The 16,440-nt window shown below is 41.1% G+C and overlaps 1 protein-coding gene across 11 annotated transcripts in view; it reads left to right on the top strand.

The window, feature by feature from the left end:
- LOC143299541 (inositol 1,4,5-trisphosphate-gated calcium channel ITPR1-like) overlaps positions 1 to 16,440 on the top strand; it is a 139,474-nt gene that overhangs the window by 96,507 nt on the left and 26,527 nt on the right. For all 11 annotated transcript variants that reach the window (XM_076612815.1, XM_076612813.1, XM_076612814.1 and 8 more), the window contains 8 exons: positions 931 to 1,062; positions 2,153 to 2,324; positions 3,279 to 3,451; positions 3,867 to 3,974; positions 4,792 to 4,989; positions 6,161 to 6,271; positions 7,918 to 8,013; positions 16,268 to 16,390. In XM_076612815.1, coding sequence (XP_076468930.1) covers positions 931 to 1,062; positions 2,153 to 2,324; positions 3,279 to 3,451; positions 3,867 to 3,974; positions 4,792 to 4,989; positions 6,161 to 6,271; positions 7,918 to 8,013; positions 16,268 to 16,390 — 1,113 coding nt within the window. The remainder of the gene's footprint in view (positions 1 to 930; positions 1,063 to 2,152; positions 2,325 to 3,278; positions 3,452 to 3,866; positions 3,975 to 4,791; positions 4,990 to 6,160; positions 6,272 to 7,917; positions 8,014 to 16,267; positions 16,391 to 16,440) is intronic.

Consider the following 16,440-nt stretch of genomic DNA (forward strand, 5'->3'; position numbering starts at 1 on the left):
GTTTGTTTGTGTATAGTGTGGCTGTGTGTGTGTTGTTTGTTTGTGTGTGTGTGTGTTGGGAGGTGGGTGGGTAAATTTCAGTATCAGCATGTGTGTGTGTTGACTTGTGTATGTGTGTGTGTGTAGTAAATTTCAATATCAGCATTTTGTTTTCCCTCTTGTTCATTGTTACACTGTCTGTCGTACTTTTCTTCTCAGTTTTTCACAAACAGTGACAGATTTTCATGACTGAGTGACTGTTTTCAGAGTGAGAGTTTAGGGATAGTGACAGTTTTTCCTTGACAGTTTGATAGTTTTTCATGGAGAGAACTACATTTCTTCACAGAGTGACAGTTTTCCATTGTAAGAGTAACCATTTCTCAAGGTCAGAATGACAGTTTCTCATGAACAGTGATAGTTTCTCATGGATTGAGAAGCAGTTTTTCATGGACAAAGTGGCAGTTTCTGTGGACAGAGTGATTTTTTTTTCATGGACAGACTGACAGTTTTTCATGGACAGAATGACAGTTTTTCATGAGTGATTGTTTTCCTAGAAAGAGTGACAATTTTTCATGGACATTGACAGTTTGTCATGGATAGAGTGATACTTCTTCATGGACAGAGTGACAAATTTTCATTGACTGAATGAAAGATTTTCATGAACAATTGTGATAGTTTTTTTGTAGAGGGAGTGACACTTTTCCTAGAAAGAGTGAAAAAATTTTCATGGACAGCATCAGTTTGTCACTGAAAGTGACAGGTTTTCATGAACAGAGTGACAGGTTTTCATGGATGTATGCATGCAGGAAAAAATACAAAAAAAATGGGTGGTGCTCTCAGTGTAGCGATGCACTTTCCCTGGGGAGAGCAGCCCAAATTTCAGAGAGAAATCTTGTGACAAAATTAGTAATACGTACAGTACGTACAGTTTCCCATGACTTGTGTTGTCAGTGTCACCTGGACAGGGAAGGGGCCTCCCAGCTGGTGATAGACCTGATCATCAAGAACACCAGCAACAAGATATTCCAGATGACTGTGGACCTGGGCATCGCTCTCCTGGAAGGAGGAAACAGCATCATACAGGTTGGTCTCTTTCTGCACTTTTTTTTTATGATAATGATAGTAATAAAATCCAGGCTTACATAGCGCAGTACCACCATCTCAGATTTGGCTTGTCATGCTTTACAGTAAATTATATAAATTTAAGACTAAGTGATGTAAAAGAATGTTTAAAAAAGTGGGGATTTTTTTTTTTTTTTTTTCTGGTGCCACATCTTGCATGTCACTTCTGCCTGCACGTTTCTGTGTTTGTTCTTTGGGATTGCTGTGAAGGTTTTAACCTGGGACAACTTTTTGTCAAGTCTTTGGCAGGCTCATGGGAGATTGTTGTTGGAGGGATGTGGTGGGGGTGCACACTCAGTCTGGCTGTGCAGCTAAGTGATTATTGTTGTCAGCAGGGGGCATAGTTTGTGGTGTCCTGTGTATGTTAAATCAGAACGGACACTGCTGAACACCTCCAAAGTGACTCGACAGCAGTGCAATGTCTCCTTGGTTCGTGGCTTCCTGGTGACTAAACATTAAAAGTTCCCTGTGCACTGCTGACACTGGGACTGTGTTGGATGAACCTTGGTGTGGCTGTGTTAGGGGGACTGGGGATGCGTAGTGTGGGAGTAATGCCATTGAACCGGTGCAGGTGATGGGGTAGAAAACAACAACAGCAAAAAAAACAAGCATGAAAAACAACAACAGTATTTTGTTGTCTTGCTGTTGGTTGTTTGGGTGAATGAATAAAAGATGACAGTGAGATGTTTGTTGCCCCATGTGGAAGACTAGCATTCAGTTTTGCCTGTCCTTGAGACTCCAGTATTGGCAGACTGCAGATCCAGTTATTCATTTATTTATTTTTATCTGTATTTGTTTTTTCTATGTGTTATTTGTTTCTTTTTGTAATGCCATTGTCCTTGCCCCTTTTGAAGTTCTTATCTCTCTCTCTCTCTCTCTGTCTGTCTGTCTGTCTCTTTCTGTCTCTTTCTCTGTGTTTCTGTCTGTGTCTCTCTCTTTCTCTCCCCCCCCCCCCCCCCCCCCCCTCCTGTCTCTCTCTCCCTGTCTCTGTGTCCCTGTCTCTCTCGTTCATTCATTCTCCAATTCATCAGTCTTTTATGCTTTCCTGCAGCAATCAATATTCAACATGCTGATGTCGGACAAGCGGACAGACACGTTCTTCAAGGTGTTCTTCGACCGCATGAAGGACGCCCAGGTGGAGATCAAGAACACAGTGAGCGTCAACACCACAGATACACAGCAGCACAAGCCCTCCGACAAGGAGAAAGAAGACAAACGGAGACGTGAGTTGTGCAGTGTGATGACTTTTGTGTGTGTGTGTGTGTGTGTGTGTGTGTGTGTGTGTGTGTGTGTGTGTTTGTGTGAAAAGTGATCTATAATATTTTGATATAATAGTGATAATAAGAATAGTGATGATACTATCATCATATTCATAATCAGGCTGCTTGTAAGTGACTCTGTGCTTTAAAAAAAAGACAGAACACCACCAGCTCCAGAGGGAGATCTACCCCATCTTAATAGACTTAAAGAAGGCGTTTGTTTGGCAGCTGGCTCTATGGGCCACAATGAAAAAAACATGAATGCTCCAAAGTGACAGCTGTGATATTTATACAAGGTGCAGTAGGAGAGTGGTTTCACGTATAGGTTGGAGTTCGCCAGGGCTGCATTATGTCTCCCACACTGTTAAACATACTCCTGCAACACATGACTGATGCTGTTGAGGATCATGTCTCTACAATCAGCATTGGAGGAAGAACCACCATAAACCCTTACTTCACATTGATAGCTTGGATGGTGATATTTTCAGGTCAGAATGGTGAATGTTTTCGGGTCAGAATGGTGACTTTTCCAGACTGGTGACTGTTTTCCGGTTAGAATGGTGACTGTTTTTAGGTCAGAAAGGTGACTTTTTTGGGGGTCAGATGGTGACTTTTCCGGAATGGTGACTGTTTTCCGGTTAGAATGGTGACTGTTTTTAGGTCAGAATGGTGACTGTTTTTGGGTCAGAATGGTGGCTGTTTTCCAGACTGGTGACTGTTTTCCGGTTAGAATGGTGACTGTTTTTCAGTCAGAAAGGTGACTGTTTTCGGGTCAGATGGTGACTGTTTTCCGTTTAGAATGGTGACTGTTTTCATGTCAGAATGGTGACTGTTTTCAGGTCTTTCAGGTCAGAATGGTGACCGTTTTCAGGTCAGAATGGTGACAGTTTTTCAGGTCAGAATGGTGACTGTTTTCAGGTCAGAAGGGGGGCGGGGGTGTAAACGAGGACCTGAAGAACCAGTTTGATGATGCGGCAATGCAGACAAATCAGGCACTGGCCAACATCCGTGCTGCCCAGGGTCGTCCTTTAGACGAGGAAGGGGAAGACAACCAGGTCATGCCTGCTGCCGATGACTCTTCTGGGGAGAAGGTACAGTTCACAGCAGTGAGTGTTTGGAGTGGGGGGTGTATGCAAGGATCCATGCATCTGTGTGTGTGTGTGTGTGTGTGTGTGTGTGTGTGTGTGTGTGTGTGCCTATTTTTGTAGGCAGGGCTGTAAGGAACAAGAAAATTGGGTGAATTTCATTCCATTGGTGTGTGTGCGTGTATTCATGTGTTTGTGTGTGTGTGTGTGTGTGTGTGTGTGTGTGTGCATGCTTGCGTGCGTGTGTGCACACATGGGTGTATGAGTTCATGCATGTGTGTGTGTGTGTGTGCACATGTGTGTGTGTATGTTTGCATGAATGCGTGTGTGTGTGTGTCTGTGCGTGCGTGTGTGTGTGTGTATGTGTGTGTGTGTGTGTGTGTGTGTGTGTGTGTGTGTATGTGTGTGTGTGTGTGTGCAGGTGTCCAAAGACAAGGAGGTGAAGCAGCTGCCCATCCAGATCAGCATTATGAAGAACATCCTGCGCTTCCTGCAACTGCTTTGTGAGAACCACAACCGGGACCTGCAGGTCAGATGTCCTCCTGTCCCCCTGATGTTCTCGTCCCTTCTGTCTGCCCCTGTCTTTCTGTACAAGGTTTTCCTTCTTCAAGCTGAGTGGCCAATCTACAGGTTTTTGTTTTTTGTTTTCAACTTTGAATTGGAGGGATGCTTTTTGTTTCCTTTTGTAATGATTTAAAGCAAACAAATGAACAAACAGACAAACAAACAAAATCGCGTTACCTGTGTCCCAGCATCTGTCCCTCTCTCTGTGTCTTTTTCTCTTTTTCTTGTTTTTCTCTCTGTGTTTCTGTCTGTCTGTGAGAGAACTACAATGAAATGTAAGTAACGTTATGACTACACACTGACTAGTATTCAGTATACAATATGTATTCAATACTGTTGATCAGTTTTGTCAGTACTCTTCAATACTGTCAGTATCATTATGATAATGATAAACGGATGATACAGATAAAGATGATGATATTGAGAATGATACAGATATAGATGATGACATAGACAACATCTACAACAGGAAGTCACTGCCGGTTTCAGAACTACCTGCGCAGTATCATTTTGACAGTGATATAAAGGATTATACAGATAGAGATGATGATGTAGTGTAACATCTACAACATGCAGATATAGATGATGATACGGAGGAACATCGACAACAGGAATTCACTGATGGTTTCAGAACTACCTGCCAAGTACCGTAATGACAATGATAAAGAGGCTGATACAGATGATACAGATTCAGACAATGACACAGGGGAACATCTACAACATGCAGATAGAGATGATACTATAGAGGAACACCTACAACAGGAAGTCACTGCCGGTTTCAGAACTACCTGCGAGAGCAGCGGCACACCAAGTACAACCTGGTGTGTGAGACACTGCAGTTCCTGGACTGTATCTGCGGCAGCACAACTGGGGGGCTGGGCCTGCTGGGTCTTTACATCAACGAGACCAATGTGGACCTCATCACTCAGGCACTCGTCACCCTCACTGAGTACTGCCAGGGGCCCTGCCATGAGAACCAGGTCAGGGGAGTGTCTGTCATGTGCCTGTGGAGTGTCGTGTCGTGTGTCTGTGGAGTGTCTGTCGTGTGCCTGTGGAGTGTCGTGTCGTGTGCCTGTGGAGTGTTGTTTGTGGAGTGTTGTGTGCTGCTTGTGGAGTGTCATGTGCCTGTGGAGTGTTGTTTGTGGAGTGTCGTGTACCTTTGGAGTGTCGTGTGCCTGTGGAGTGTTGTGTGGCAATACAATGATGTGTGCCTGTGGAGTGTCGTGTCGTGTGCCTGTGGAGTGTTGTTTGTGGAGTGTCGTGTACCTTTGGAGTGTCGTGTACCTTTGGAGTGTCGTGTGCCTGTGGAGTGTTGTGTGGCAATACAGTGATGTGTGCCTGTGGTGTGTCATTTGTAGAGTGTCGTGTACCTGTGGAGTGTTGTGTGGCAATACGATATCGTGTGCCTGTGGAGTGTTGTGTGGCAATACGATATCGTGTGCCTGTGGAGTGTTGTGTGGCAAATCAATACAGTGTCATTTGCCTGTGGAGTGTTGTGTGCCTGTGGAGCAGAAGCTAAGCACTTACACATATATGATATATATTTTATTTGATTCTGTCTGTTCATGCATAAGAATGACGTATATTGTTTGTTCTGTTAATTCTGTTTGAACATGAAACTGATTAAATGTGTTGATTTTTTTCATCAGCAACTTTTTTTTATGTGTCCATAACCATGCATCAGTGTCATGGCACTGACATCATCATCGCTTTACTGCTGAATGAAACTTCTTTTTTTTTTTGCTGACCCTTCACCTGCACCATTTCAGTAGCATTACTCCCATGCTGCTCATTCAGAGTCCCCCATACACAGCCACACCCTGGGTTTGCCTGTTGCCACAGACCCAGTGCCAGCAGTCCACAGGGAACCGTTGATGTTAGGTCGCTAGGAGGCCACACACCAGAGGAGACCCTGCACTGCTGCTGAGTTACTTCGGTGGTGTTCGGTAGTGCCTGTTCTGATTTAATGTATTTAGGACACCACCTACTAAGCCTTATACTGTCACAGAGCCAGACTGAGTGAGCATCTCCCCCAGAGTGCAGACCGCCACCACATCCCTCCAACAGCAGTCCCCCCCATGAATCCACCAACACTGAAAACCTTGACGAGACTCTATCCAAGGCTGAATGAAACTTTGTTGATGTGTGCAGAATGCCATAGCCATGCATGAGAGTAACGGCATCGACATCATCATCGCTTTACTGCTGAACGACATCAACCCCCTGGGTCGTCACCGTATGGATCTTGTTCTGGAACTGAAGGTATGGACGCAGGTTCCACAGAGCTGTGTTTATCTCTTGTTTCTTTGCTTACTTTTTCTTATATATTATAGTTATATTAGTTTTAATATAGTAAGTTATAATAGGATTATATTAGTTAATTATTAAGTCATGTTCATTCCAGCTAGAGCATAAGGTGCCAACATATTTTCTTGTCATTTCAGTCTTGAGTGAGCCATCTGATTTTGTTCAAGGTCTTGCTCGATGTTTTTATGTCATTTTCGACAGTTCTTCTTCATGCTACTTGAGATTAATCAGTTAAAAAAAATAGGATTTTCTTTAATTCAGTAAAAATGTGTGTGAAAAGATGTGTAATAGTGTATGGCCAGTCAACCTGTATTTTTTGTCTGCTTGTGTCAGTTACACAGTAGGCAGTCCCCTAATAAAAACATTATGCTCTTTCTCTTCTCATTCTTGATCTTTATTGTTTCTATTTGTGCATTATTCAGTCTGTTACCAATGCATACATTGCACACACTAATGTTTTGATATGGTGGGTGTGCTCACTTGTTCTTACACACACGCCCAAGTTCCCAACTCGGGAACACAAACACATACACTCAAATACATACACACACTCACATACATAAATGCACAGTCTACTAAAATTACTTCAAGTGAAAGGACAAAGGAACGAAGAAATATACATGAATGTATTTATGTGCCAGTAAATACATTCATACACACACTTCTGCACTCTTTCTCTCTCATACTCACAGACTACTCATAACATTGTGTAATATAGAAAATCGTGCCATTCCACACAAAGAAATACCTTCATGTAAGCACACATCAGTACAACATGGTACATAGCAGTACAACAGAAATTATACACAAGAGTAATATATCAGTCTTGATTGAGTTTCATTCCAGACTCAGAAATTAATTTCTTTCAGCTCAGGAGTCTTGTTCAGTTGTACAGAAAGGGAAGTCAGTGAATATATGTTTAACTCATTCTGGACAAATGGCCCCAGTCAGGGCTCTACTGTTTACATTTGTTTCAGATGAAGGGCCTATCAGGGCCTTAGATAGTTTTTAATTTTTGGAGTGGTACATAATTTCCATAGTTATGTTACAAGCTCAGAATATCTTAATTGACCTTTCCACTCTCCACTGCGACCAAGAAATGCATTGTGTGTTGCTGTGTTGGTGAGCAGGAGAGTTATTTTCCTGGTGACTGGTTCACGTGAACAGTGAATGTCAATGGCGTCTGACCCAGTTTCGTCTCAGTCACAAGGCAGACAACAGAATTAGATGAAGGGGCCCAACCATGGCTATATATCGTTCTGAATTTAATCCGTTTCAAACCTTTTGTGCTTTCCTGGATTCATTTACAAGTTATCAGAGTGTGCAAATTTCAAACAAAAGATATGGATACTTTTATCATCTCACTGTATAATAATATGAGAAGGGAGGAAGTTTTGTATTTTATCCCCAATTAACTTGTTATGATACTGATCAGTTTTGAAGTTTTCTGTTACTGAATTCTAACATATGATTTTTGGTGATTTTATTTCTTACCCATACAAATGGGTCGTCTGTGGTCAAAGGAGCTGATGGGCAGTACTGAGTTAAAATCATGCTGTTTATGTCTTGTGATGGCATATGCCTGATGTTGTGTATTTCAGAACAATGCGTCCAAGCTTCTGCTGGCTATCATGGAGAGTCGTCATGACAGCGAGAACGCTGAACGCATCCTGAACAACATGAACCCCAAACAGCTGGTATGTGACCTGTGGTATGTGTCTGTGCCTTTCCATTCTCCTGGTCAACTGGAATGAAGGCATCATCACCTGACCTCTTTTCTTCGGCCTGTGCAGCTTCTGGCCAGAGTTACTGTTTAAGTTTTTAAAGGTTTTGTGTGAGCGTGCATATGTGTACGGTGGGGTGGGGAGTTGTTGGGTGCGTAAAGTGGGGAAAGGAGGAGGAGGAGGAATCGATGGACCCACCAAAACCTTTTTACTTCTTAAACCTGCACCCCCTCCCTGCCACTCCCTGCCCTCTCACAGCCCTCTTCAAGGCACCTGTTTAGTTACACACTTATGTTCTTGCATGTTTATGTATTTCAACTCAAACAAATGCACTTTCATTCACACACATTGGAATACATTTGTACACAGGTGTGTTCATTTTCATGCGTGTGTGCACTTGTACACACACACACACACACACACACACACACACACACACGCATGTGTGTATGCACTCAGCCCACACAGGCCCTCCGCCCCGGCCCCTTCCCCCCCCCCCCCCCCACCACTACACTGTTACTATTTGGTTATCCCACCCCCGCACACCTGCACATTTGAAAGTCCCCAGGTGGCTGTGTTTTGTTCAGGTGTGTGACATGATGCAGCATTGCTTTGGTGACTTTCAGATGGATGCCATGAGGCAGATTTTCAAACAGGCGGTGATGGATGGCGATATTGTTGCCCCTGAGGTTAACACATGGCTGTGGTGTTGTCTGTGGTTGGTGTTTGATCCTTACCCAGCTTCATCCTGATTTCCAGTGGTGTCGTGTGTGCCTCTGGATGTTGTGGATCCTGCTTTGGCTGTTGTGTGCAGTTGATTTTTTGTTTGTTTTTTTCTGGGCCATCAGTCACTGCAGTCTTCATGTGTTCCTTCTGCTCAACAGAGTTTTGTGTTTTCTGTCCTGTGAAAGTTGTGTGAAAGGGGCTTGGGGGCATGGGGATGGGAGGGGGGGGTGTATTTGAAAGACATCTCATGGCTGTAGATTTACACATTGCTGATGTGGAGTTATCTCATCCTGCTGCTGGTTACTGCCCCTGTGTTGACAAGACAGGTGAACAGGTCATGATTTTCCCAGTGTTTTCATTCATCCCCAGATATAAAGCACCAGTAAAACATCTGGAGAGGTTAGGTAGAAGGGTATCATTCCTTTATGATTCACCATGAACTGAAGTGTCCAATATAATACATATTTATTCACCCAACTGGAAATTAATTGTGAAAAAAAGCAAATTCCTTTATGAATCACCAGACCTGAGGTGTCCAATACAGTACACTGTTATTCATCAAACTGGAAATTTATTCTGAAAATGAATTGAAACATGAGCTGGTGAACACACCATGTTGCCACAAATGCTGCGCTGCACACACTCGCGGCAGTATCTGTAGGTATTTTTGTGACACTAATGGACACCAGCAGATGAACAAAGGAAGAAGTGAAATGTGAAAAGAAAGAGAAAAAAAAAGTATATTTATGAACAGCTTGGATCAGTATGTATTTGGAAGCTGCTCTAAGAAATAGATGTAAAGGTTGCTTTTAGCATCTTAATTTTTTTGCAGATAGAAAATATAATAAAAAGAAAGTGAAAGGTCTGATAATGATGACCACACTGCAATGACTTTTGTACTAAAACAAAAGAGGTTTTTTTTGGGGGTGTGTGTGTGTGGTGTGTGTGTGTGTGTGTGAGTTTACAATTTTTTTCACTTTCAGTCTGCTGACTGGAACCACTATCTCTGCTTATCAAAGGTTCTGATGCCATCTTGCAGATGAGGCAAACCTCTTTTCATGCGGGTTCCGTGTTGTCCATTTAGCAAATCATTGAGAAGAAAACGGTGTTCCATCTGAAGTACGCTTATTTGAATATTATTTCTATAATCCAGACGCATCAAGCTTACCGTTCAGAGTCTGTTTATGTTCAGTGAACCAAACTCTGATGATGGAAAAATCGGAATAGGTGCAGGACATCAGTGGACGTGTTATAGGCACTATGGCAACACTTTTTGCAGGACATCAGTGGACGTGTTATAGGCACTATGGCAACACTTTTTGCAGGACATCAGCTTAATGGCACTGAATGGGTTAAGGTTTGAACATTTGTTTTTCTTGACACCAGGATAAATCTATATAATCTGAATGGTATTCTTAGCATTTCCAAGAAAAGCTTTTTCCCAATCTGTTCAAAATAAAAGGTAGGCTCTCAAGGCCTGATCAGTGCCTTGGGTTTATGCAAAGATCAGGCATTTGCTCCCACCATTTTTTTTAATGCAGATGTGGTGTAGCATATATATCTCAGTCCACACACTTTGACACCTTGATACTGAAAATGTCATCAAAATAATAATGGCAGTTGTGAAACGTTTTAGTTCTGGCTGAGAGTATTGACTGTGAGTGAGTTGGGTTTGGTGGGAAGGCTGGGACATGGACACCATGATGAAATGAAGGGAACCTGTGTGCATGCTGTGAACTGCCGTCAGCCCCATGCACTGGATGTGCTGACCACCACAGTGCTGACTTCCACAGTGATTGTTCCTTGACTGTCTTGAGATTTGCGTAGGGTTGTATGTGTTATGTGTGGCCTATGATTGTCCTGACATTCACCAGTGATTGTTGGACCAGGGTTGTGGGATGACTCCCAGATGATTGTCCTGTGGAAATTAGTTACTTTCTTTTTCTGTCTTTTTTTTCTGTGACTTGATTTTACTGTGGTTTCCTTTGGTCGTCCTTGTGATTCCTGTGATTTTCCTGTAACTTTTCCTGTGATGATTGTCTTTTCCCATGATTGTCTTGTTTTTTCCCATGATGTCTTGTCTTTTCATGGCTTTTCCCAGGATTGTCTTGTCTTTTCCCATGATTATCTGGTGACTGTGACCTATGAGTGCCATATTGTTTCCCATGGTCTGGTGACTGTTCTGTGAGTGCCATGTGGTTTCCCTATGGTTTGACAGTAGTGTGATTGTGGTCTTGTTGTCAAGCAGCTTGCGGCTGTGTGGTGTGTGTGAAGACAGTGTCACACGTTGACAGATTCTGGTTTGGTTCTGTTCTTTTCCTTTTGATTAGTTTTCTGTTTCTGCTTAGTGAGACTGATGTGTTGGGACTCTGTGTGTGTGTGTGTGTGTGTGTGTGTGTGTGTGTGTGTGTGTGCATGCTTGTGTGTATGTGTGTGTGTGTGTGGATGCTTGTGTGTGTGTGTGTGTGTGTGTGTGTGTGTGTGTGTGTGTGTGTTTTTGTACAGTTTCAGTGGCATTGTTTCCATCCTGCTAGTGTTTGTGTGCACACTTTAGTTTTATGTACACTCTTGACTACTGAAATACTTAAAATCAGCCATAGTCTTCCTATCCAACTCTGTACCAGTGATAGAGACTGTTTGGCAAAAAAAGAAATAAAAGATTGCTAATGAAAGATTGGATCAGATTGATTCAGTTCATTCTTATGTCAGAACTGCATTGCAATGTACCAAAGGTTCACAAGAGAAGAAAGTCCATATTGATAGGTCCTGTTTTTTTTTGTTTTTGTTTTTTTTATGAAGTCATACACGGTTTGGGATGGTCTTGATAGATGTATCCAAAGTGTAAGGTTTTAATGAAATTGTGAATCTGTCAAAGATATGGTACTGAAAGGTAGATATAAAAAAAACTAGTAGATGCTTATGATATATTATGGTGTATTACTTTATTGTACCATTAAACTTAAGAAAAGAAAGTTTCTTTTTTGCTTTTTTTCTTTCTTCTTGTGGAGATTCTCTTCTGTATACCCCCTATTCCCCACCCCCATCCGCCTGTCTCCATCTCTCTCTCATCTCACCCTTCAATCCTTCTTTTCTTTCTTTTTTTTCTTTCTTTTGTTAGTAGAATACACCAAGCAGTAGAGTTAATTGCAAAGCTGGTAGATACTATTTTGAATGTGAAACACAGGTTGTAATTTTCCATGTTGTCCTCCCCCATTCCTCCTTCGCTCTGTCGACATGCAATTGTGTGTTGTGCTTGTTATTTGGCGCGCATAAGGTTTTGTTATCATATTTTCATTTTTATCCCTTGTAAATGGTTAGATTTATGTTTGCATTCCATCTGGTTTGTTAATGTTGATATTATTTTCCTGTTAGTTTGGTGGTTAAGGGAATTTTGTGTGTGTGTGTGCTTTTTAAAATGATGAGATTTATGTATGAATCTTTTATTTGTTTTTGCTTTTTGAAATAATCAGATTTATGTATGCATGTTTGATTTTTTCTTCTGTTTTTTACTGTTATTTTCCCAATAGTTTGCCTGAGGAAATTGTTCTCCCCATCCATTCTTTGATTATTTTTTTGCTTAAGGTTGTTTTTTTTAATGCTTCATGATATCTTGTGCTCCCTAAGTGGCATTTCCAGTTTCAATTTGCCCCATGGCACTCGCCTTACCTCCCCCTTACACGGCCACAGAGACACAGACATGTACTGTCGCTTCCTCAGTGCTAGCAGTCTGCAGACAGTTTGTGGGGGTGTGCTGATACCAGAACTCTTGTGCAGCAGAAAAAAAAGCATGGTAGTAGACTCCAGCCCACAAGTGAACAGGATGAAATGCGCTCTCACCTGTGATTAGCTGTGTATGGACAGTTGTGTTGTTGTTCCGGTAATAGTTTGTACTGGAGATCCACTTTGAAGTGGGTTTGATTTATTCTTTTTTTTTTTTGCTTCTGGAGTTTTATTGTAGATGTGGAAAAAGGTTTGTAGAAGATGTGAATAGTAGTCGTCAGTTTGTATCATATACTTGATTTATACCTATGGATAGACTTTATTTTGGTACTGTGTTAGTGGGTGTACATGTGTATGTGTGTGTGTATTGAAGTGATAAAACTTGTTGATGATACAAATTGAATTTTGTTACTTTTCTTCTTTTTTTCTTTTTTGCTGAATATCGTTATTTTAAAAAGACATTTATGTTGTTTGTTACTTGAATCCTCATTTCACTCCAGAGTATGTGATTTTTATGTGCTTAGTTTCTTTGTAGTATTTCTACATAGGCAGCATTGAAACTTTCAAGACAGTTTGAAGAACTTTGTTTTTAGAATTGTTGGATTTTTGGGGGGTGGGGGTTGGGGGCGGGAGGGGGGGGGCGTTAACTGTGCATCTTTGTGCCATTTTACAGTCACACTTGAGATGCTTTGTGCACAGTAATAAACTAGAGAATTTTAAGAATATCTCATGAAAGACCACTCTGACGGTGAACTCATGTAGAAATAGCTATATAGAGTTATTAAAGAAAATGACTCTAAAGTCAGCAGTAACAGGGAACATAAAAAGTACCAAATGAAGCATATTACCAAGCAGTGTAGTGTGTGTACAGCATGTCTTTAACCCCATGACCGCTGCTGACCAGACCACTCATCAGTGAAGGGTTGTCACCTGCCTGAGACAGTCAGAGCTTACAGGTCATGATGTCAGTCATCATTGTTTATCTGAACTTCTTCCTCTTGAGGTTGCAGCACTTTTGTTTATAAAAATCAACGCTTGAGCGCACAAAAAGTAGTAATTACACTGAATCCTTTGACTGCCAGGAAAATAAGATTTAAGTGAAATTTATTTGCCACGTTAAAAACAAAACAAAAACAAACAGGTATATATTTTCAAAAAAATTCTGTGCTCTTTGTTATTGGAGAAAGACCCATAAAAGTATATATTTTAGGAAAGGTAAATGAATAAAGAATACAAAACATATAATGTTTTCCAATTTTATATATTTTCAGTGACATACTGTTCTTTTGAAATCAGTGTTTTGTTTTTTTGTTATATTTTCAACTTGTTCATTACAAACAATAGTCAGGTAATTTGCACTGAAATATCATTTTCTGGACAAATGGATAATACCTGCACACACAAATTATACTAGAACAACCACAATGAAATTTTAAAAAAAGAAGAGATACACAATGCATTGTGACCTCTCCAAGTGATAATATGGATGTGGGGCCACGCCCCCTCGGTCTGCACCCCCCTCCTCTTCACCCCTCTCACACAGGGTCACATCATCCAGTTCTCATCAGATCGTGTTGGAGTGCCAAGAAAATCGCTCACACTGTGTCCGCTACAGCTGTAAAGTCAGCATCACTCACTGATAGTCGTATCTTGGCCAGTCTCATCATTGCTCCCTTTATTTTCTATCAAATCGTCCTACAAAAGTTTATCACTGTCTTCTCCTTTGAATTTACACTTCAGTTCTTTCTGAGCATCAGCTAATGAAAGCAATCTTGGTTAGTTTCATGCAACCACAATCGCATGTCTTGAGCACAGGGTCCGACATTTTGTTGAGCGGGCGAGGAGAGGAGCTAGGCAAACACTGCAGCAGTAATCCAACCAAATTGTTCAAATAAAGGACTGCCTCATGACGTAGATGGGGTTTCTAGCTATGAATAGAATCTAAAAAGATTCCCCAAGCTAAAGCTACCAGCATTTTTGTCAATGAACTTATTGCAAACCAGGAAAAAGTCTGAATATTTTGATGACGAGTTATCTCGTCATTGTGGCAATGAAGCGTACATGCTTGCGCTGATGAGTTATCTCGTCATATAGGCAGGCTAGGGGTTAAAATTTGTGCCACCCTGATCTCTTTTCACCAAGTCTCAGGAGTCAAGGGGTTAATTTCACCATTGGTACAAAATATATTAATACAGCAAGCATTTAGCAAATGTGGACAACCCCCTTCCCAAATCTTTATTTACAAAGCCAAGCCATGATGAGGAATAGAAAATAACAGAAAAAGTTATATTCAGAGAGACTTGATAATGAAAAAAGGTACACTGTAATTTCTTTTAAGGCAGTGTTAGTGACATAATAGATAATGAAATGGGTACTTATAGAATAATTGATATTGAAATGGGGGCTGACAGAATGATTGATAATGAAATGGGGACTGATTGTGATAATGAAATGGGGACTGATAGAGTGATTGATAATGAAATGTGGCTGACAGAATGATAATGAAATGAGGACTGATAAGATGATTGCTAACGAAATGGGGACTGAAGAATAATTGATGGAATGGGCACAGATAGATTGATTGATAATGAAACAGGGCTGACAGATTGATTGATAATGAAACAGGGTTGACAGAATGATTGATAATGAAATGGGGGCTGACAGAATTATTGATAATGAAATGGACTGATAAAATAATTGATAATGGAATGGGTACTGACAGATTGATTGATAATGAAATGGGGCTGACAGAATGATTGAGAATGAAATGAGGACTGATAAAATAATTGATAATGGAATGAGGACTGATAAAATGGTTGATAATGGAATGAGGACTGATGAAATGATTGATAATGGAATGGGGACTGATAAAATAATTGATAATGGAATGGGGACTGACAGAATGATTGATAATGGAATGAGGACTGATAAAATGGTTGATAATGGAATGGGGACTGATGAAATGATTGATAATGGAATGGGGACTGATGAAATGATTGATAATGTAATGGGGACTGACAGAATGATTGATAATGGAATGAGGACTGATAAAATGGTTGATAATGGAATGGGGACTGATGAAATGATTGATAATGGAATGGGGACTGACAGAATGATTGATAATGGAATGGGGACTGATAAAATGGTTGATAATGGAATGGGGACTGATGAAATGATTGATAATGGAATGGGGACTGACAGAATGATTGATAATGGAATGAGGACTGATAAAATGGTTGATAATGGAATGGGGACTGATGAAATGATTGATAATGGAATGGGGACTGACAGAATGATTGACAATGGAATGGGGACTGATGAAATGATTGATAATGGAATGGGGACTGACAGAATGATTGATAATGGAATGGGGACTGACAGAATGATTGATAATGGAATGGGGACTGATAGAATGATTGATAATGGAATGGGGACTGACAGAATGATTGATAATGGAATGGGGACTGATAGAATGATTGATAATGGAATGGGGACTGACAGAATAATGATAATGGAATGGGGACTGATAAAATAATTGATAATGGAATGGGGACTGACAGAATAATGATAATGGAATGGGGACTGATAAAATAATTGATAATGGAATGGGGACTGATAAAATGTTTGATAATAGAATGGGGACTGATAGAATGATTGATAATGGAATGGGGACTGACAGAATGATTGATAATGGAATGGGAACTGATAGAATGAATGATAAAGAACTGGGTCCATGGTCAGTGGTGTACCAACAGAGCTGTGTTGTTGTGTGGGGGTGCAGGTGGATGTGGCCAAACATGCCTTCCACCAGGAAGACACAGTAGAGGATGACGAGGAAGAGGAGGAGGAGAGAGAGGCTTCACCCAAGGCAGTGGGACATAACATCTTCATTCTCGCTCACCAGGTGAGTGTGGCACGGGAGACAGTCTTTCAAACCTCTTTTTTTTTGTGTGT

The sequence above is a fragment of the Babylonia areolata genome, chromosome 25 (assembly GCF_041734735.1).
Source record: "Babylonia areolata isolate BAREFJ2019XMU chromosome 25, ASM4173473v1, whole genome shotgun sequence".
Lineage (NCBI taxonomy): Eukaryota > Metazoa > Mollusca > Gastropoda > Neogastropoda > Buccinidae > Babylonia > Babylonia areolata.